Here is an 18,173-nt window from a genome sequence, read left to right on the forward strand (position 1 = left end):
TCTAAAAACAGAACAAAGCTTTGACTCTGTGGTTCTGCCAGTCACCGCTACACGTGCGCGCACACACATGCACACACACGCTCGCCTTAGAGGCTGCTGCTTAAAGTAAGGCCCTTCTGTGCATTCACAGTATCTGTGTCCTTCACTCTTCAGATTTCTGCAGCCAACACACCACCACAGCTGTTGCTGGTGTTGGTGAGGAACAATTTCTTTATTAAATCCAGTGACTACTTTGCAGACTACATCCAGACCTTTCTATAGTATTGACTACTTTGCCTTGAAACTTCCTTTGACTTCGAAAACATTGCAGACTCTGTTTCACTGTTGGCTGCTTCTTAGGCTCCTCCTTTGTACCTGTCCCTTTCATAAGGGTGTGTTCCAGAAGGTTTCTTTGTCTTCCCACCCTCCTCCTTTAGATTCTGATGGAGGCCAGGTCTGGGGTAGAGCCGCGGGCTTGATCTCCTTTCGACCTTCATGCAACTGTGTGCATTGCTTGAGTACTTTCCACGCAACATGTCAGAAGTAGAACTCCCCTCTCCTCTTACTGTCCTGCAAAGTCTGCTTTTCCTCTTGAATTCCCGCTCTCCGTGAGGGGCTGCCATCTCCCCAGCCTGTCCAAGCCAGACCGTCAGAGTCAGACACTGAGGAGGGACGTGTCCGGCAAGAAGTTAGCGTGTGCAGTCTTTACGGATTTGCTGAACTAGAAAAAGAAAACCTGAATGTGATTTAATTCCTAGTATTCCTCTTTCATCTAGAGGTCTTCAGAAGAAAGGTTGATATTTTTTAATATCTGCTTTACTCCCTTGTAGAAATTAGATAAGCACTGAAACTAGAAAACTCTTTATAAAGTAATTTTTAGCATTGAAATCTAAATACAAAGTTTTCTCTCTTTTCTCTGGAGAATAGAGAATTGATTATGAATAAGTGAACTGTAACTTTTTAAAACCCAAATCAGCACTGAAGAGTTTCATTAGATTGTGTATTTGTATTTTTCACAGTGTATACATATATTTGGTTAAATTTAATGGGGTATTTTTCACCAGCAACCAGTGGAAGGATGTTTCCATAGGTAACTTTATAAGTGTTCATTTTTTAGTAAAGGATTGTTAGGAAATATTTATGGAAGCATAAAATGTTAAGATTCAATTTAATTATAATACTATACTATTCAATTTTATTTGGGAAGGTACTGATATTTTTTAACACCATCTTAAATTTTAAATTTACTTGAAAAACAAAGTCATCAACTTTCATTTGTATACGTTTAAAATTAGGCTTTTAGTAAACCCGGGCTGTTAATTAGTCTTTTTCAAAGATTTAAATAATAACAATAATGTTAATTTAAATACCCCTTTAATGACTTGCAGTTACAACTGATTGTGAATAGACTGGATTATTTGTGCCCTAAATTCTGATTATGAAATGGTCCTTCCTTAAGGACATTTTACAACTCTGATTTTAGATCTATCTTTTCATTCATGATCAATTTTACACTTTCAAATTATTGTGTATTTTGTGCCTAAATGTAAAGTGTTTCTCACTGAGTAAAGGACATCATTATTGATTACTACCTGTAAGAGGTGGGGAAACAGTTGTCGATATTGAAAGTACTTATTGTGACTGGAATTTTATCCAACAGGATCTCGAAAAATGCAGTTTAAAAAATTATATTTGAAAGAAAACTGGTGTTGGAGAGTCAGCCACAGGTTTAAACCTAATTCAGTTACCAGTTTATGGTATTTAAGTTACTTGTCCTCTTTGAGCCTCGTGAAGATAGTACTTGCCTTGCAAGGTGGTTTTGAGAATTAGCAGTATTATTTACAAATGTGTAGCATAGTGCTTGGCATGTAGTAAGTGCTTCATAAATGTCAACTGGTATCGATTCTGTTTAAGTTCACGTATAGAATAATAATTTAAAATTAAAGCAGTTTTTAGACAATCTGAAAATTTAAATCAACCTCCAAATAGCCAGATGCCAAGGTAGATTCTGTGTGCCCAACAATGAATGTTAGTTTAGTTTTAAATATATATTACTTATCAGGCTGGTGAATTGATAAGACACATTTTTAAATTATAGATTGGTTGGGGAAAAAATAGGAAAGACCACTTTTTAAGACAGACTTTAAAGTTTGCCAAGTCATGGGGATGAAAAGCACAGCACAGGTGATGTAGTCAACAACACTGTAATAGACTCGTGGTGGACACTTTGTAGTGTGTACATAGTGGTAGAGTCACTGTTGTACACCCGAAACTAATTTACTGTTACATGTCAGCTGTACTTCAGTTAAAAAGAGAAACATTTATAGGGCGCCTGGGTGGCACAGTGGGTTGAACGTCTACTCCCAGTTTCGGCTCAGGTCATGATCTTGGGGTCGTGAGATCAAGCCCCACATCAGGCTCGAGCTCAGGGCAGAGTCTGCTTAAGATTTTCTCTCCCAGGGTGCTTGGGTAGCACAGTCGTTAAACGTCTGCCTTCGGCTCAGGGCGTGATCCTGACGTTCCAGGATCGAGTCCCACATCGGGCTCCTCCGCTGGGAGCCTGCTTCTTCCTCTCCCACTCCCCTGCTGTGTTCCCTCTCTCGCTGGCTGTCTCTCTGTCACATAAATAAATTTTAAAAATCTTCAAAAAAAAAAAAAGATTCCCTCTCCCTCTCCCTCTAACCCCTCCCCCCCAAAAGAAAGAAAAGTTATCCACTAATGTTTAAATAACTTTCATAATCTTACAGAGACTCTAATAGAGTGCTGTACTATTCAGAAAGTAGCCACTAATTACATGTGGCCATTTAAATTTAAAAGTAAAGAAATTAAAATTACATTTAAAAATCCAGTTCCTCAGGTGTCCTAGCCACATTGCAAGTACTGAGCAGCCACACACGGCCAGGGCTCCTTGGTTAGACGTTAAACAGTGCGTAACCTTTCTAAGCACAGAAAGCTCTAGTGGAGGGTGCTGCTGTTGAAGTTGGAGGAGGATAGAATGGTTTTTATTGGTTTTTTTTTTTTTTAAGATTTTATTTATTTATTTGACAGAGAGACAGCCAGCGAGAGAGGGAACACAAGCAGGGGGAGTGGGAGAGGAAGAAGCAGGCTGTCCGCTGAGCCGGGAGCCTGATGCAGGGCTCAATCCCAGGACCCTGGGATCATGACCTGAGCCAAAGGCAGACGCTTAACAACTGAGCCACCCAGGCGCCCCTAGAATGGTTTTTAAAAGTGAGTTTACACATGGTTTGAAAAGTGCTTCCTGCGAACAGTCACTCTTGTGGTCGCCTTTCCTCTCAAAGTCAGAAGTCGTAGAGTTCTTTGCCCCTCATCTAGTAGCTGCCGCCGAGGAAATGCCAGCCAGGCGTTGGGCTCCCTGTAAATGCCCCGCCTTCATCATCTCATTCTTGTATGTCATCCTTGTATAAAGAATTTCATGACGTGGCTACTGTTCTCTTTAGTTTATGGTTGGAAAACTTGAGACTTGGATTAAATGAGTTTCCCGGTTTCTGGGAAACAACCTAGTAAGTGGCTGAGGCGGGACTGGAACCAAAGTCTCTCTGACTCTGCTGACCCCTGTTCTTAAGGCTTTATTCTTAGCCATTGCAGCCCCTTCCCTCTGTTGCACTTCTCTACTCCCCCCGAAATACCTCTGAGTATCTGTTGCGTTCCAGGAATTGTAGATGTCTTTCTTGCCCTGAGAAGAACCCTGTTAGGTGTCTATTAATCTCCTTTTCTAGATGAGGGAACTGAGGCTCAAAGGAGTGAAATGACTTGCCAAAGACATGAAAGCTCGTGACCCAAACTTGTCTGCGGTGCCTCATCTGTTTTTGTCACATCAAGTTGCTTCTATGTAAATAAAAATGCACATTCCTCGTGATGCTGGCCAACTTATACAAAGTTGAAACCCTGATTATTAATTTTTATTTATATGAATTGACTTAATCAGGCCAAAAAATTCTGTAATGGACAAATGCTTTTACTCTTGTTTAATCTTGAGAAAGGGGAAAAGAATAAATTGTACATTGAAGCAGACTTCAGATTACTGATTTCCCCTGAGATTGCCTTGACTAATGTTGTGATGACCTGTCTTCAACATACCGCCGTAAACTCGATTAAGATCTACAAAGGCATTCATATCTTTTTTTTAAAGTTTTTGTACCCAGAGAAGTTTTATTACTTGTTTCACCTTTTTCATTATTAGATTACTCTATTTTGAAAGAATAATTATGTGTGGACTTCTTTGTTTTAGGAGGCAGTTCCCATGTTATACTCAGCAGATACTTACGGAGCATTGTAATGAAGTGTGGTTCTGTAAATTCTCCAATGATGGCACGAAACTAGCAACAGGATCGAAAGATACCACAGTTATCATATGGCAAGTTGATCCGGTACGTACTCCGGTGCGTGTGTCTGTAGACTACAAAAAAGGTAATTCGTCATCTAATCACATATGTTCTAAGTGTGCATATACAAATGTATTCTTTCCTAAGAGCATTTCTTTGTCATTTTTGTCATGTCTTACCTCTTCCTGTGTTTTCTAGGTGGTATATGTAAATTCATATACACAGTAAGTGCGTGCTGGTGATTGTGCTAATAATCCGTGCGTGTGCGATCTGGTTCAGTCCTCAGAATAACTCTGTGAGACACTCCCATCTCTTGTTTTCAGATCAGGAAACTGAGGTAGACGTTAAGTGCCCAAACTCTCAGAGCTAGTAAGTGGCAAAGTTAGACTGAAATCCGGGAATAGTTGTACTCCAGGCCTGCTGCTCTTTGTGCCCCTTGCCCACTTGTATCTTTGTTAATATTCGATTTACCATTCTGTCACAAGTTAGGAAAGACTCGTTACCGTTTGCTTTCTGAAATCTTTCATTGTCTTGTGTGATCTGTGGAACTTCTGTTAAACACCCCCTCCACCTTATTATATACAAAAAGTACTGTATTCTGGATTTAAAATTCTGAGTTCTCTCTAAAATCAGATTTTGTCTTTGTTTATAACAAGATGACTTACAGATTTGTAGAAATAAGTATTTCCATTTCTTTTAGCCAATGGAACATTTATTAACCTATCAAAAGAAGTACATGCCTCTAAATAGGTTAAGGAGAAATACTTGGTTTAAATCATAACTAAATCATCTTATTTTAAAATTTAGAATTAGAATATGATATTAGTCCCAAATAAAGTTGTGGACTTTTACATTGAAAAAAATAGAGAAACGGGCCATAGGGGGGTGGTGCCTGGGCGGCTCAGCTGGTTAAGGGTCTGCCTTCCGCTCAGGTCATGATCCCAGGATCCTGGGATCAAGCCCCAAGTCCCTCTGTCTGCTGCTCCCCCTGTTTGTGCGTGCGTGCTCCCCCCCCCGACAAATAAATAAAATATTTAAATTAAAAAAAAAAAAAAAGAGTCAGGCGCCCAGCTGGCTCAGTCAGTAGAGCATTTAATTCTTGATCTCTGGGTTATGAATTCAAGCCCCTATACTGGGTATAGAGTTGATTTTTAAAAAGAAAAAGAATCAAATTTGAGAGCATACCTCAATTTTTGTGTACCTGCAATATGCTATGAATGATGGAAAGGTGGTAAATAAGACCTATTCTTTGCCGTGAAGCAGGCATTCTTTTTTTGTACCATGTAGTACTTTGGCAGTCTGATGACCCTGTGGACCCCCCCGCAGAATGATGTTGTTAAATGCATAAATCAAAACGCATAGTAAACTAAAGTGTATGTTACATAGTAATTATCTAGGAAGTCCAATTATTGAAATATGGTTATCAAAATAGTATAAAAACAGATCCAGTATAACAATATGTTGCTTTTTGTTTTTTTAAGATTTATTTGAGAGAAAGAGAGAGCACAAGCAGGGGGAGGAGCAGAGGCAGAGGGAGAAGCTGACTCCCCGCTGAGCAGGGAGCCTGACATGGGGCTCGATCCCGGAACCCCGGGATCATGACCTGAGCTAAAGGCAGACACTCAACTGACTGAGCTACCCAGGCACCCCAATATGTTTCTTTTTTATTAACACATTAAACAACAAATTCTGGGGCGCCTGGGTGGCACAGCGGTTGGGCGTCTGCCTTCGGCTCAGGGCGTGATCCTGGCGTTATGGGGTCGAGCCCCACATCAGGCTCCTCCGCTATGAGCCTGCTTCTTCCTCTCCCACTCCCCCTGCTTGTGTTCCCTCTCTCGCTGGCTGTCTCTATATCTGTCAAATAAATAAATAAAATCTTTAAAAATAAATAAATAAACAACAAATTCTAGGGGTGTCTGGGTGGCGCAGTCATTAAGCGTCTGCCTTCTGGGATCGAGCCCCGCATCAGGCTCCTCTGCTGGGAGCCTGCTTCTTCCTGTCCCACTCCCCCTGCTTATGTTCCTGCTCTCGCTGGCTGTTTTTTCTCTCAAATAAATAAAATCTTTTAAAAAATAAAATAACAAATTCTAGCAAGAGAGCTAACAACCATCAAATTTTGAAGTAGTGATGAGCATAAATATTTCAAGATAGCTGCAACAACTATAATGTGGTACGAAAATATTTGAGAGTCCTTTATTAACAGTCACCTGATACAGAGAAGGCTAATGCACTGAGTGTATCACCTGCTGTTACCTTGTTGATTGCCTTCATTCAAGATTGAAGGAAATACTGAATTTCAGCCTATGTTAATGAAAATAAAGATGTGCGTTTGTCCTCCCATTTAAGTTCAAGGATCCCTGCCTCTGTCCCTGACTGACTACGTGTAGGCTGCAGGTAACGCCTGGGAAAGGAACGTACGGTGTAGAAAAGGAAATAAACACCCCATAGTATGTTTCACGCAGGACGTGCAAAGTGTCACAAAAGTGCAGAACGCTGCCCAGGTGAGAGCGCCTGGTCTGAGCCTCGATGCTCACAGCACAGGGAGGGACAGGAGAGGGCATTCTGGGAAGAGAGGGACCTTACCTTCTCCTCCCCCACTGTCCAATAAGAGGATAGGATGAGTAAGGCAAAGAGTGGGAAATCAGACTAGAAAAATTGTGTGGATCCGATCGTGGTCTCTGAACACCGTTCTGAGGAGTCGTATTTCAGCAATTATTTGCAAGACGTCTGAACAGAAAGCATCTCAAACTATGCTTTATTAGGTTTTCTTTGGCAGCACTGTGTCACCCGTGCCCTTCATTTAGCTCATATTTACTGAGCATAGGCTTATGCGAGGCCTTACCGTGAGCTCATGATAGTGCCGTGTAATTGTTCTGTGGTGGGTGCCACAGGGGCTCAAGGGAGAAACCCCCCAGAACTGGAAAGTAAGACGAGTGAGTCGTAGCAGAAGAAGGAGTAAATCGTCATTGAGGCAAAACCATTAACTACTGGCCCCCCCGGGACACGTGGGAAAGGAGAACGTGGCTGGTGTCTGGGCAGTCGCAGGGAGGAGGTTACACTGCAGAGTGGCCCGTGAGGTTAGCGGAGTTGGTAGCCGCCAGTCAAGCAGGATCTTGTGTACTTGGCTACGGAGTTTAGACCAGAGCGCTTTTGTCGGAGTTGGGGTTACGTGTAAAGGGCTTTAGTGGCCAGATGAGCTTGGGAAACGCAGGGTTAATGCTTTCATGCCAGCCTGAGATGCCGTGGGTTTTAGAGTTCGGTATGATCGTATTTTATTATGTCAAATACTGTTTGAAAAACTAATAAGAAAATTGGTGATCTTTTTGAGTATGTGTTTTGTGTGTGTGTGTGTGTGTGTGTGTGTGTGTGTGTGTGTGTTTTAATGGATAGAAAACAGAATACATGGAGAAGGACCTTAAGATTTGAGGTGATGGACACACCTGAGTGGCTCAGTTGGTTGAGAGTCTGACTCCTGACGTCGACTCAGGTCATGATCTCACAGTTGTGGGATCGTGCCCTGTGTTGGGTTCCACACCTACTTTATTAAAAAAAAAAAAAAAAAAAAAAAGATTTGAAGTGATGTGATCCCAAAGCCTGGTTTCTTTTAACAGCTTTTCTTACCTTTCCCCCCCAAAAACATTTTAGCTTCCCGACCCAAAATCTGGGCACAGTGAAGTAGGTTCCATGAACATAGTGGGTTAGTGTGGAGACACTGTATTTGTGAAGGTCTCTCATTTGTATCCCCGTTTCTTTTCAGCTTTAGTTTTTACAGGATTATATTAGCGTGCTGAAACAATTAGTGTTTTAGTTAAATACTTCTGAAGTAGTTCATCATGAGTTTAGAGGAGACTGCTTGTGTGGCCCCGAAGCACCACTGTGAGCGCATCCAAAAGCCCGGACGTCTCGTGAGGTTACACCGGCCTCTCTGACCCGCGGTGCCTGTTAGCCTTCTCCCAGGGAGGAATCAGAGGTAGTGGCAGTGTTAGCTCGTTTTCGTCAGACATGGCGGTTTGGACTAGGTGGTGGAATAAGTGATAAACGTAGGGTCCGGTGAAGAAACAAAGTACATTAAACACATCCATTTGTCAGTGACATTTCTGGCAAAATAATTACCAACCTAGTTTCATCGTAGGAGTTCCAGACCCATTTCTCTCTCTCTCTCTCTCTTTTTTTTTTTAAGATTTTATTTATTAGAGAACACTAGTGGGGGGAGGAACAGAGGGAGAGGACTAAGCAGACTCCGTCTGAGCACAGAGCCCAACTCGGGACTCGATCCCAGGACCCCAAGATCATGACCTGAGCCAAAGTCAGATGCCCAACCGACTGAGCCACCCTGGCACCCCTCCAGACCCATTTTTAACTGCTTATGGGTCCTCGCCATTAGACTTCCACAGGCCCAGTACTGGTCTCAGTCAGTCTTTGACCAAAGTCTAACACTTAACTCATGGCTTTTTGCCACCTCCAGCCAAATCCCCGCTGGCTCCGTTTCCTGTGCACGTCTATCCTTGCCCCATACAGCAGAAACCATGTTGTCTTTGGACATTTCTTGTCTCCTGTCATACATATTTTATGTCCCAAGTACATTCTGATCTGACCTCTTTCAGTCAAGACTTTATTCATTTTGGACCTTGTTTTCTTGTCTTAATTGTAATGGCTCATGTCGGCTCTTGAGGGGTGTCTGTGTCCCATGTCTGTTCATTCTGATTCATCTTCCACATCGTCATGCAAGTTCTCCTAAAACCAAATATTCTGTTATGTATTCACCAGCTTAAGAGTCTTCAGCAGCTCAGCACTCACAGGCTAAAGTTGAGCCCCTTAGGCTCAAGCAAAGGTGTCCGCTTAGGGGGGAGGGGAGGAATAGTTAACCTTCAGGTTATGAGAATTGGCCGAGGTACTGTTGGGGACCAGTGCTCACACTGAGTACCACTAAAGAGCGGCAGCGCTGCTGGCGGGAAGGGGACGTGGTGTGGACACTCGGGAGACAGTTCCTCAAAACGCGAGAGCTGGAGTTGGCAGCTCCACTCCGGTGTGTAGCCAAAGGAAACAAAAACGCAGGTCTGCACAAAAACTTGTCTGTAGTTCTAGCAGCATTGTGTATAGTAGCCAAAAACTGGAGACAAGCCTCACGGTCATCAGCTGCTGAGTGGATGAACCAAGTAGGGTATGTCCGTAGAAAGGACTGTCGGCCAACGGAAAGGAGTGAGTTACTGACACACGCTGCAGCATGGATGAACCCCGGAAACATTCCGCTGAGCGAGAGAAGCCAGTTACAGAGCACCCCACGTTGTAGGATCCCGTGTGTGTGAAATGTCCAGAACAGGCGAATCCGTGGAGAAAGGGACGTGGGGGAGGGGAAGCATGGGCTTGCTTTGTGGGGCAGCGAGAAAGTTCTCAGCTTGGATAGTGATGGTGGCTGCACAACTCCGTGAACACACTCAAGGTCACGGGATTGCATACTTTGAAGGGTGAATTTCATGGTGCAGAAGTTCTCAGTCAAGCCATTTTCATAAATAAGAGGTCACTGTTAGTGCACCTGCTTTTGGTTTCCTTCCAGCACCCCGTGCCTGGTGTGTAGCAGACGTCTACTGGGTGTTGTAGTGTGAGCAAGGCTTTGTGAACCAAGCCGTCGGGGCTTCAGGTAGGGGGAAGTAGGTCAAGTCTGGGGAAAGGTCCTCAGGTTTACTTAACATCATCAGCATATATCCTTGCAGCCATTTCAGTTCTGATGGCGAGAAAACCATGGACCATGGGGACTCTAACCACGTCGTCTCCTTCCCTCCTAGGATACACACCTGCTAAAACTGCTTAAAACCTTAGAAGGACATGCTTACGGCGTCTCGTACATCGCGTGGAGTCCGGATGACAGCTACCTGGTCGCTTGTGGCCCAGACGACTGCTCTGAGCTCTGGCTTTGGAATGTACAAGTGAGCACATTCGTCCGTGCCTGAGCCCTTCAGGCCAGCGTGGCCATCCTGCACGCTCTCCTTATAGCTTGGTTCTTGCTCGCTAGAACACGGCCACTCAGCCTCAGTGACCAGAGTGTAAACCTCATAAAAGAGAATTCAGCGCATGGAGCCCAGGTGTCCACGCTTAGCAACTTAACTGTCCTGCTGAGCAGAATAGAGTATTTAAAAGAAGGCCGAAAGAGTATGTTCAGGAATGTTGTGCTTTGTACTGTGGAATTCGTACTATTTACCGTGGTACTTTTACCCTGAGAAGATTTTTACGGTGGTTTCATAGTTTGATAATTGTATGCAAAACTTACCTTTCAAGTCTGCAAACATCTTCAGGGAACCAGATCTCTTGTTCTGGTCAAGGTCATACTGTCATCTCCTTACTGTGTTTAATATGCTGATCTAGTTTAGGGAAAGTAATGATGTTTCAGTACTTTTAATAAGGAATCTGTTACTGTTTCTAAATGAAAACTTGACCTTTATCCAGGGTCCCTTTTTTTTTTTTAAACAAAAATTAGCTTTAAGTTCCATTATTTTTGTACTATGTTTCGAAACCTTATAGTTCCAATTTAATTTTTTTTTTAACTTCGTTCTGTAAGATGGCTGGTTAGATGCTGTTCTTTTCATTTTTCTGCCCTGAGACAAGGGCCTGGTCGGGGCTGTGGTCTGAGTGTACCATGTAGGTTGACGGGGTAGGACTGTGAGTTCGGGGACCTGTACATGAGTTGGTTTTTACTGAGAGAGTGGAGCTGAAACTGCGCACAAGTGTGCAGGGGGCAGAGCGCCCTGCTGTCACGCAGGACGGTCTCGTTACTGCTCCCTTACTACTTCGGTTTCAACCCCAGTTTTTCATTACGAAAATTGTGAAATACTAGGAAAGGTAGAGGAGGACAGCGGTGACCCTTGCCCACCACCTCTGATTCAGCGATGAACATTCTGTATATTTCGTGTGGACATGCATGTGTGCACACGTGTAGACGTGCATACACAGACATCCACGTCCAGGACATTTGGAGGAAATTACAGATACGATGTTTTACACCAAATACTTAATGCCCCCCATATAACACGTCCTCATCTTATTCAGGAACGTTAGCTATCATTTAATTCTCTAATATCTAATGTTCGTTTCATAATTAAAATCCCCAGTTGTTCCCCAAATGCCTTTAGGCCATTTTTATCAAACCAGTGTGTCATCGGTATTTGCAATTGGGTTCGGGGGGACGGCAAAGCCCAGAAGAGAAGAAACGGCTTTTTCTCAGTAGAACAGACTGGAATGAATCTGACCTGAAAGACAAAATGGGTTTTTTCCCATTAAAGCTTCCCCCCCCCCCCTCAAAGAGAAGACGTATGGAGTCCTAATCATATAGTAGTAGACAGAATCGATGGCTGCCGTAGTCTTCCTTTGAGTCAGTTCTGAGTTTCTGGACAATTAGAGGGTGTTCTAGCTGAACTGTTTTGCTGTGCGTTACTTGACAGACTTGGTTTTCAGTCAGTTTGCACATTGTTCTTTATATTGTGATGTAGTTTCCTAATGATAGACTCCCTCATATACCCACTGTCCTCAGCGCAGCAGAAAAGACCGTTTCTGCCTCAGCGCTTAGTGTATTAACGTGTGTGAACACAAAATGCGGAGGATTCAGCCGTTGCATGTGTACTTGGGATTCTGAACTTTTATTTTTAACTGTTTCTATCTGGCAACCCAAAAAAGAGACCTATTAGCAGTATGGGGGAAGGTTTTAAGATTGCTGATTTTTTTTTTCCCTAGTATAAAGGGAGACCTCTGGCTCTCTATTTTTGTGCCCTCTTTGCTTTTCGTACTTGGCCCACTTTGTTTTCACTTTTTACTTTTGATTACCCATTTCTCACAGGAAAATTATGCCCATGTACTTTTTATTATACCAAGGGCAGTTATTATCTCTCAGAGCCTGTTTCTAATCCATGAACAAAATGACTAGATTAAATGGTATGTGTCTACCTTCTAAGTTGGATAACTTAGAAAAAATAACAGGAGGATATCTTAGGGTTGTAACTAGTGAATAGTCTTTCTTACTTGGGGATCCTCTAAAACAGCTATGCTAAACAGTATAAAAGTCCTCTGTTCTCTTCTTCTAGTTGAAATAAAATTAGATACCAGAAAAATAATTTTCATTTCTCTTTTCCCATCTTCCCTACTACATTTTGAGTATCTCAAATATGAAATTTTACATAATTGAGAACTGCTGCACCCTTGCCTTAGTTCAGGGCCCTGGTCTTTCTGTTCGTTAATCATGTGCTTGAGGAACTGCTAGTGGCAGTCACCACAGTTGTAGAATAAAATTTGTGAAGAACCACGGACTGAGGAGAAGTTGGGGACTCCGAGTAGAGCATGTAGCCCTGAGCTTCTCATTTTACTTGGGGAAAATAGATTTAATTTATAAACATAATTGAAGATGAGAGTTTTATTAGAATTTATCTCATGAGACCTATTCTTGGGGTCACCTGTGCTGAGCAATGTTCAGCTCCCGGGTCTAGATTGCTCATTCCTCTTCGGAGCGCAGCAGGCTTGCTTGCTTGCTTGGTTTGTAAGGCCAGTTAGAACAGTTCATTTCTGGGGCGCCTGGGTGGCACAGCGGTTGGGCGTCTGCCTTCGGCTCAGGGCGTGATCCCGGCGTTACGGGATCGAGCCCCACATCAGGCTCCTCTGCTATGAGCCTGCTTCTTCCTCTCCCACTCCCCCTGCTTGTGTTCCCTCTCTCGCTGGCTGTCTCTATCTCTGTCGAATAAATAAATAAAATCTTTAAAAAAAAAAAAGCTTTAAAAAAATAAATAAAAAAGAACAGTTCATTTCTCTAATTAGGAATACCAAACTAACCTGATACCCCAGTTACTATTTTTTTTTCTTTATACATTCCCTTTAGAAGCCTATCTTGAAGGTCTTAGCCACACTTTTATTTCTTTGTAGACGGGAGAGCTAAGGACAAAAATGAGCCAGTCTCATGAGGACAGTTTGACGAGCGTGGCTTGGAATCCAGATGGAAAACGCTTTGTAACTGGAGGTCAGCGCGGGCAGTTCTACCAGTGTGTGAGTACCTCCTGGGCCCCCGCCCCTGGGCCGGCTGCTTCTGTTGAAGTAAAGCAGTCACTTGACTCGCTTTCATGAAATATATTCTGTGAAGAAGATTCTTAGATATCTTTCTAAATAAGCACCGTCCGATAGAACTTTCTGCATTTTTTTTCTTTTTTTAACCATTTAAAAATGTTTATACAAAGTCTAGACTTCGAGTTTAGTAAAACATTAAATATTATTTTACCAAATATTTTGTTCTCATAAACGGGTTTCTAATGGATAGGATTAAAAATGTTTAGTACTAATTTTGAGGCTTTAGGTTTTTTGTATCCAAAATATGCTGAATTTCTTAAGTTGACCCTCTTAAATATGTGAGGACTAAAGGTGGTGATGAGCGCTACCAGAGAACCTTCCAGTCTTTATTTGAAGTATCTTCTGATTAGTATCTGCCCCGTTAATCTCGGGTTGGTGGGATGATGACAATAAGGAATAGGTGACCAGTCTTGTGACAAGGTAGACTCTGCCATCACCGTCTACCTGGTTTCCATGTCTCGCGTCACGGCCCGGCCTGCTGCCAGTGGGCACTTCCACATGTGGTCTCACGATTACAATTAAACAAGATCACGAATCCCGTAAATCATTCAGTGTAGCTAGAGATCACCAGTCATAGCGGCCTCCGTGTGGCCAGCACAAACCACCGGTGTCTCTTCTTCTTAGGCCGGCTGTGGCACTCGTGGAACCTCGTGTCCTGTCACCAAAGCATGGTTATGTGAGCCACGAGTTCTTTTCTTCCCCCAGTAGTCTCAACACACCTTATTGGTCTATCTCTGATTTTCCCCATAGTTTAAAAACGTATTTTTGGAGTTTCTGTCCGTGGGCTAATATACTGTACTACTTGGATTTTTTACTTATTTTTCCTTTGTTTTAACGGAGGTATAATTGACATATAATATTATGTTAGCTTCAGGTGTACAGCATAATGATTTGATATTCGTGTGCATTGAAAATTACCACCACAGTAATCAGCTGTTCCCATTCACAGTTGTGGTGAGGACTTCTAAGATTTACTCTCTTAGCAACAACTTTCAGCTACGCAGCCCAGCTGGTCCCCATGCTGTACCTTCCGGCAGCGAAGCCGTTTATTCTTGAGTCCCTGGCTGCAAGATGACCACGTGTGTCTGCTCACCCCGCCGTCCCCTATGGTGTTGACACCTTCAGGGCCCAGGCCTTGGCAGCTCCCACGTCTGTGGAATGGAAATGGGGTGCCTCTCAGAACGCTGAATCTTCAACAAGATGATGATCCTAGGGCTTTGATCTGTAGAACACGTTACAAATTTGGTGATGTCTTTAAAATGTCGTAACAGTCTCTAAGTTCCATAAAGCTACAATTACCGTTTTAGTAATTTTTTCCATATCACAGACAGATCCCAGTATAGTGCATTTTAAAGGAACATTTGAATTCTTTCCCAATGGTAGTGAGACCTTCACTTGGAACTTGGGGATTCTTTCTTTCTTTGTGTGTATTGTATTTATCCGTGCCTAGCTGGTTATTGAAGGGAAGACAGATTTTACAGAGATTCTGTCCCCCTTCCCCGAAAGTATTGTTGTAGTGAAATTTGACCTATATTCACATTTTCATGATGAAAACCACTTCTGGAACAACTAAGTCAAGCAGGAAAAAAACTTAATACAAAAAGATATTGCTAAGAGATTCTTTGGATCTTTGCTTTCCGAGCGCTGTTTGGTAACGGGGTTAATAGTGCATTTCTGCTCAGGATCTAGACGGGAACCTCCTGGACTCCTGGGAAGGGGTGAGAGTGCAGTGCCTGTGGTGCTTGAGCGACGGCAAGACTGTTCTGGCGTCAGACACACACCAGCGGATCCGGGGGTACAACTTCGAGGACCTTACAGATAGGAACATGTAACGGTTTTTTTTATCCGTTAAATAATTGTTTGATTTATATTGGAATGTGTGGTGGAACTCGCTGTTCGAGAAGAATTTTTATGTTTGGGTGTGGGTTTGACTTTAAAAGGGATTGGTGGTCAGGTGCTGCTTGGTAACCATGAACTCGGATTTTTTTGCTTGATGGAAATACAGTCTGTCATACTATTTACAGACAAATTTGCAGTGTTTTAAGCTAGAACATCTGATATTTTAATAATTTGAATGTTCTTGATTCTTAGTATGTTGCTTTTGACAGATTATTTTCTGGTTACAGAGTACAAGAAGATCATCCCATTATGTCTTTTACTATTTCCAAGAATGGCCGATTAGCTTTGTTAAATGTAGCAACTCAGGTAAGTTTATTACAATTATAAAGATACAGCTTAGTTCAAAATTTAATACGATACTTGGTGTATACGTATATAAATAAATATTTTTACAGATTCTTAAATTTTACTGCATGTGTTTGATCCTTAAGTTTGTAGAGTCCACCATGAATTTATCAGAATGTTGGCATTTTGCGTAAATAGGAATTGAAAATGTTCCATCAGCAAAGGGATAGTCACAGATTACTTTTTAAAATTCTTTTGAGTTGAGGAAGAATAAATACGTCTTATTTTCTTTTGCCTACAGGGAGTTCATTTATGGGACTTGCAAGACAGAGTTTTAGTAAGAAAGTATCAAGGTGTCACGCAAGGGTTTTATACGATCCATTCATGTTTCGGAGGCCATAACGAAGACTTCATCGCTAGTGGCAGTGAAGGTGAGTTGTGTGCGCTGCCGTCGGTTCGCGAGTGTGGGCAGGGCGGGAGCTCTGTCATTGTCTCAGTGCATGAGGGTAGCCACATCTCCAGGCAAATTCAGGGTGTTAGATTAAAAACTGTTTGAGTTTTATTTCTCCAGTACACTGTTCATTTCCCCTTTTTGGAATGCCTTGAGTCCTCCATGTCATCACAGATCAGCAAAGGCTGCTCTAGCCACGTGGAGGTGTGCATGGTGCACGTGTCAAATCAAGATTTAGTTAAATCAGTGCTCTTCCGTGATGGTGTACAGAGGTTCATAGGAACTAGAAAGTCAGGGTTAATTATGATGTTTTACCTGAACTTAGACAAATTCGACTCTGGTTAGGATCTGCAGTGGTTCTTTAATGGCCAAAGAAAATAATTAATAGTAATTTAGTTTGAGGATTCCTATGGTCTCAGAAAAGCTGAAATTCTAGAATCTCTACTACTTTCTGAATACATGTACTCTCTAGTCTGATAACATCTGTATTGCAGGCAGGCCTGTTCCTAAAGTCGTCAGTCTCATTTAAAATAGAAATTGTTTGAAATAGAGGGGCGCCTCGGTGGCTCACTCGTTAAGCGTCTGCCTTCGACTCAGGTCATGATCTCAGGGTCCTGGGATCCAGCCCCGCATCAGGCTTCTCGCTCAGTGGGGAGTCTGCTTCTCCCTCTGCCTCTGTCTGCCGCTCTGCCTACTTTGCTCTCTCTCACGGGTGCATTCTCTCTCTCTCTCTCTCTCTCTTTCTGTCAAATAAACCTTTAAAAAAAAAATTGTTCAAAATAGGCAACACAGAAAAGTGAGTGTGCTTTGCAAGGCACTAGAAGCATAAGTAATGGCAAATCATGGCAAAATCTCATTCAGCACAGTTCTCTTGAGTGGCCGCTGTACTGCTCTAAGCGCTACAGCAGCACATTAGTGAAGTCGCTTTTACAAACACTGAATCTCGTTTTGCAACGTAGATCAAGGAACTGGAGTCTGTTGGTGATGTTCCATTTATCATCCAAGGTATGGACTACCCCTATCTCAACAAAAAACTGATCTCAGTAGATATGAGGATCACAGAGTAACACATGAGTTTTCCCTTTGCGTATAAGATGTATTTAGGAATTAGAACAAAGACCTTTAGGAATTCATATGAAGCATAGGAATTTATCTGTTATTTCTTTCTCTAAAAAAAAAAATCAGGCCACCTGGATTGAGCGTTCAACTCTTGATTTAGGCTCAGGTCCTGATCTTAGGGTCATAGGATCAAGCCCTGTGTCGCACTCCGTGCTCAGTGGGGAGTCTGCTTGAGAGTCTCTCTCTGCCTCTGCACCTCCCCTCCGCTCACACTCTCTTAAAAAAAAAAAATCAGGTAAGATCGAGAAGAGAGAAGAGTTGGTTTGTAGGTAACACTTTTGAAAAGTTCACATCTTTTCAGTTATTTTCTCCCAGATTCTGCACTGGTTCCTCATTTGGCACCGTCCAAGCATGTGCCTGCCTGCTTATTATCTCTTCCCCTGCCCCCCTCCACTCCGAGTCTCTCCCGAGCTCCGTTCAGCCCTGCTCTTGGTGGGCTTCCCCTCTTGGTTATGCCCCCCAGTCTTTCTAAATATGGTATGGACCCTAGAAGCGCTTCCGAATACATGTGGCTACATTATTCCTAGTGATGTCAGTCCTCTTATTTTAAAGCCCAAACTAATCTTGAACTTACGATTATTAATTAATCAAACCTCATTACATTCTGTTTAGGGCTAAAAATGAAACATGAAGAGATGAGTGTTCTCATGACTCAGGTGGTTTACGTTCTGAAAAATGTTTTCAACACCAAGTGGACATAGTGAATGCATTGATCACATTCTTATCCATTTGTCCCAAAATGACCACATTAATCCATTTGTCATTTATCTGCAAGGAATATATTCTAAGAACCTTCCACACCCCCAAATACATGAATGCCAATATAGATTAGCGCAATTAGGAAATGTTTTCCCAAAAAAGTTGCGCCATTACTCAAGCTTTTCCACTGCTCTGGCAATGTATGGAAACCTGCCTTATTTTTTTACCGTCGCACAAGCCGTGGGTTCCCTGCACCGCAGCGGCCAGCAGACCTCGGTCAGCAAGCCTGTGGCTCTGACCCT

The 18,173-nt window shown here is 42.6% G+C and overlaps 1 protein-coding gene across 4 annotated transcripts in view; it reads left to right on the forward strand.

Moving 5' to 3' along the window:
* The window catches only part of WDR26 (WD repeat domain 26), a 38,648-nt gene that overhangs the window by 14,490 nt on the left and 5,985 nt on the right, over positions 1 to 18,173 (forward strand). For all 4 annotated transcript variants that reach the window (XM_057315571.1, XM_026509495.4, XM_057315570.1 and 1 more), the window contains exons 7-12: positions 4,229 to 4,367; positions 10,106 to 10,246; positions 13,221 to 13,340; positions 15,101 to 15,246; positions 15,545 to 15,623; positions 15,904 to 16,033. In XM_057315571.1, coding sequence (XP_057171554.1) covers positions 4,229 to 4,367; positions 10,106 to 10,246; positions 13,221 to 13,340; positions 15,101 to 15,246; positions 15,545 to 15,623; positions 15,904 to 16,033 — 755 coding nt within the window. The remainder of the gene's footprint in view (positions 1 to 4,228; positions 4,368 to 10,105; positions 10,247 to 13,220; positions 13,341 to 15,100; positions 15,247 to 15,544; positions 15,624 to 15,903; positions 16,034 to 18,173) is intronic.

This window comes from Ursus arctos, unplaced genomic scaffold (assembly GCF_023065955.2).
Source record: "Ursus arctos isolate Adak ecotype North America unplaced genomic scaffold, UrsArc2.0 scaffold_2, whole genome shotgun sequence".
In the NCBI taxonomy this organism is placed as follows: Eukaryota; Metazoa; Chordata; class Mammalia; order Carnivora; family Ursidae; genus Ursus; species Ursus arctos.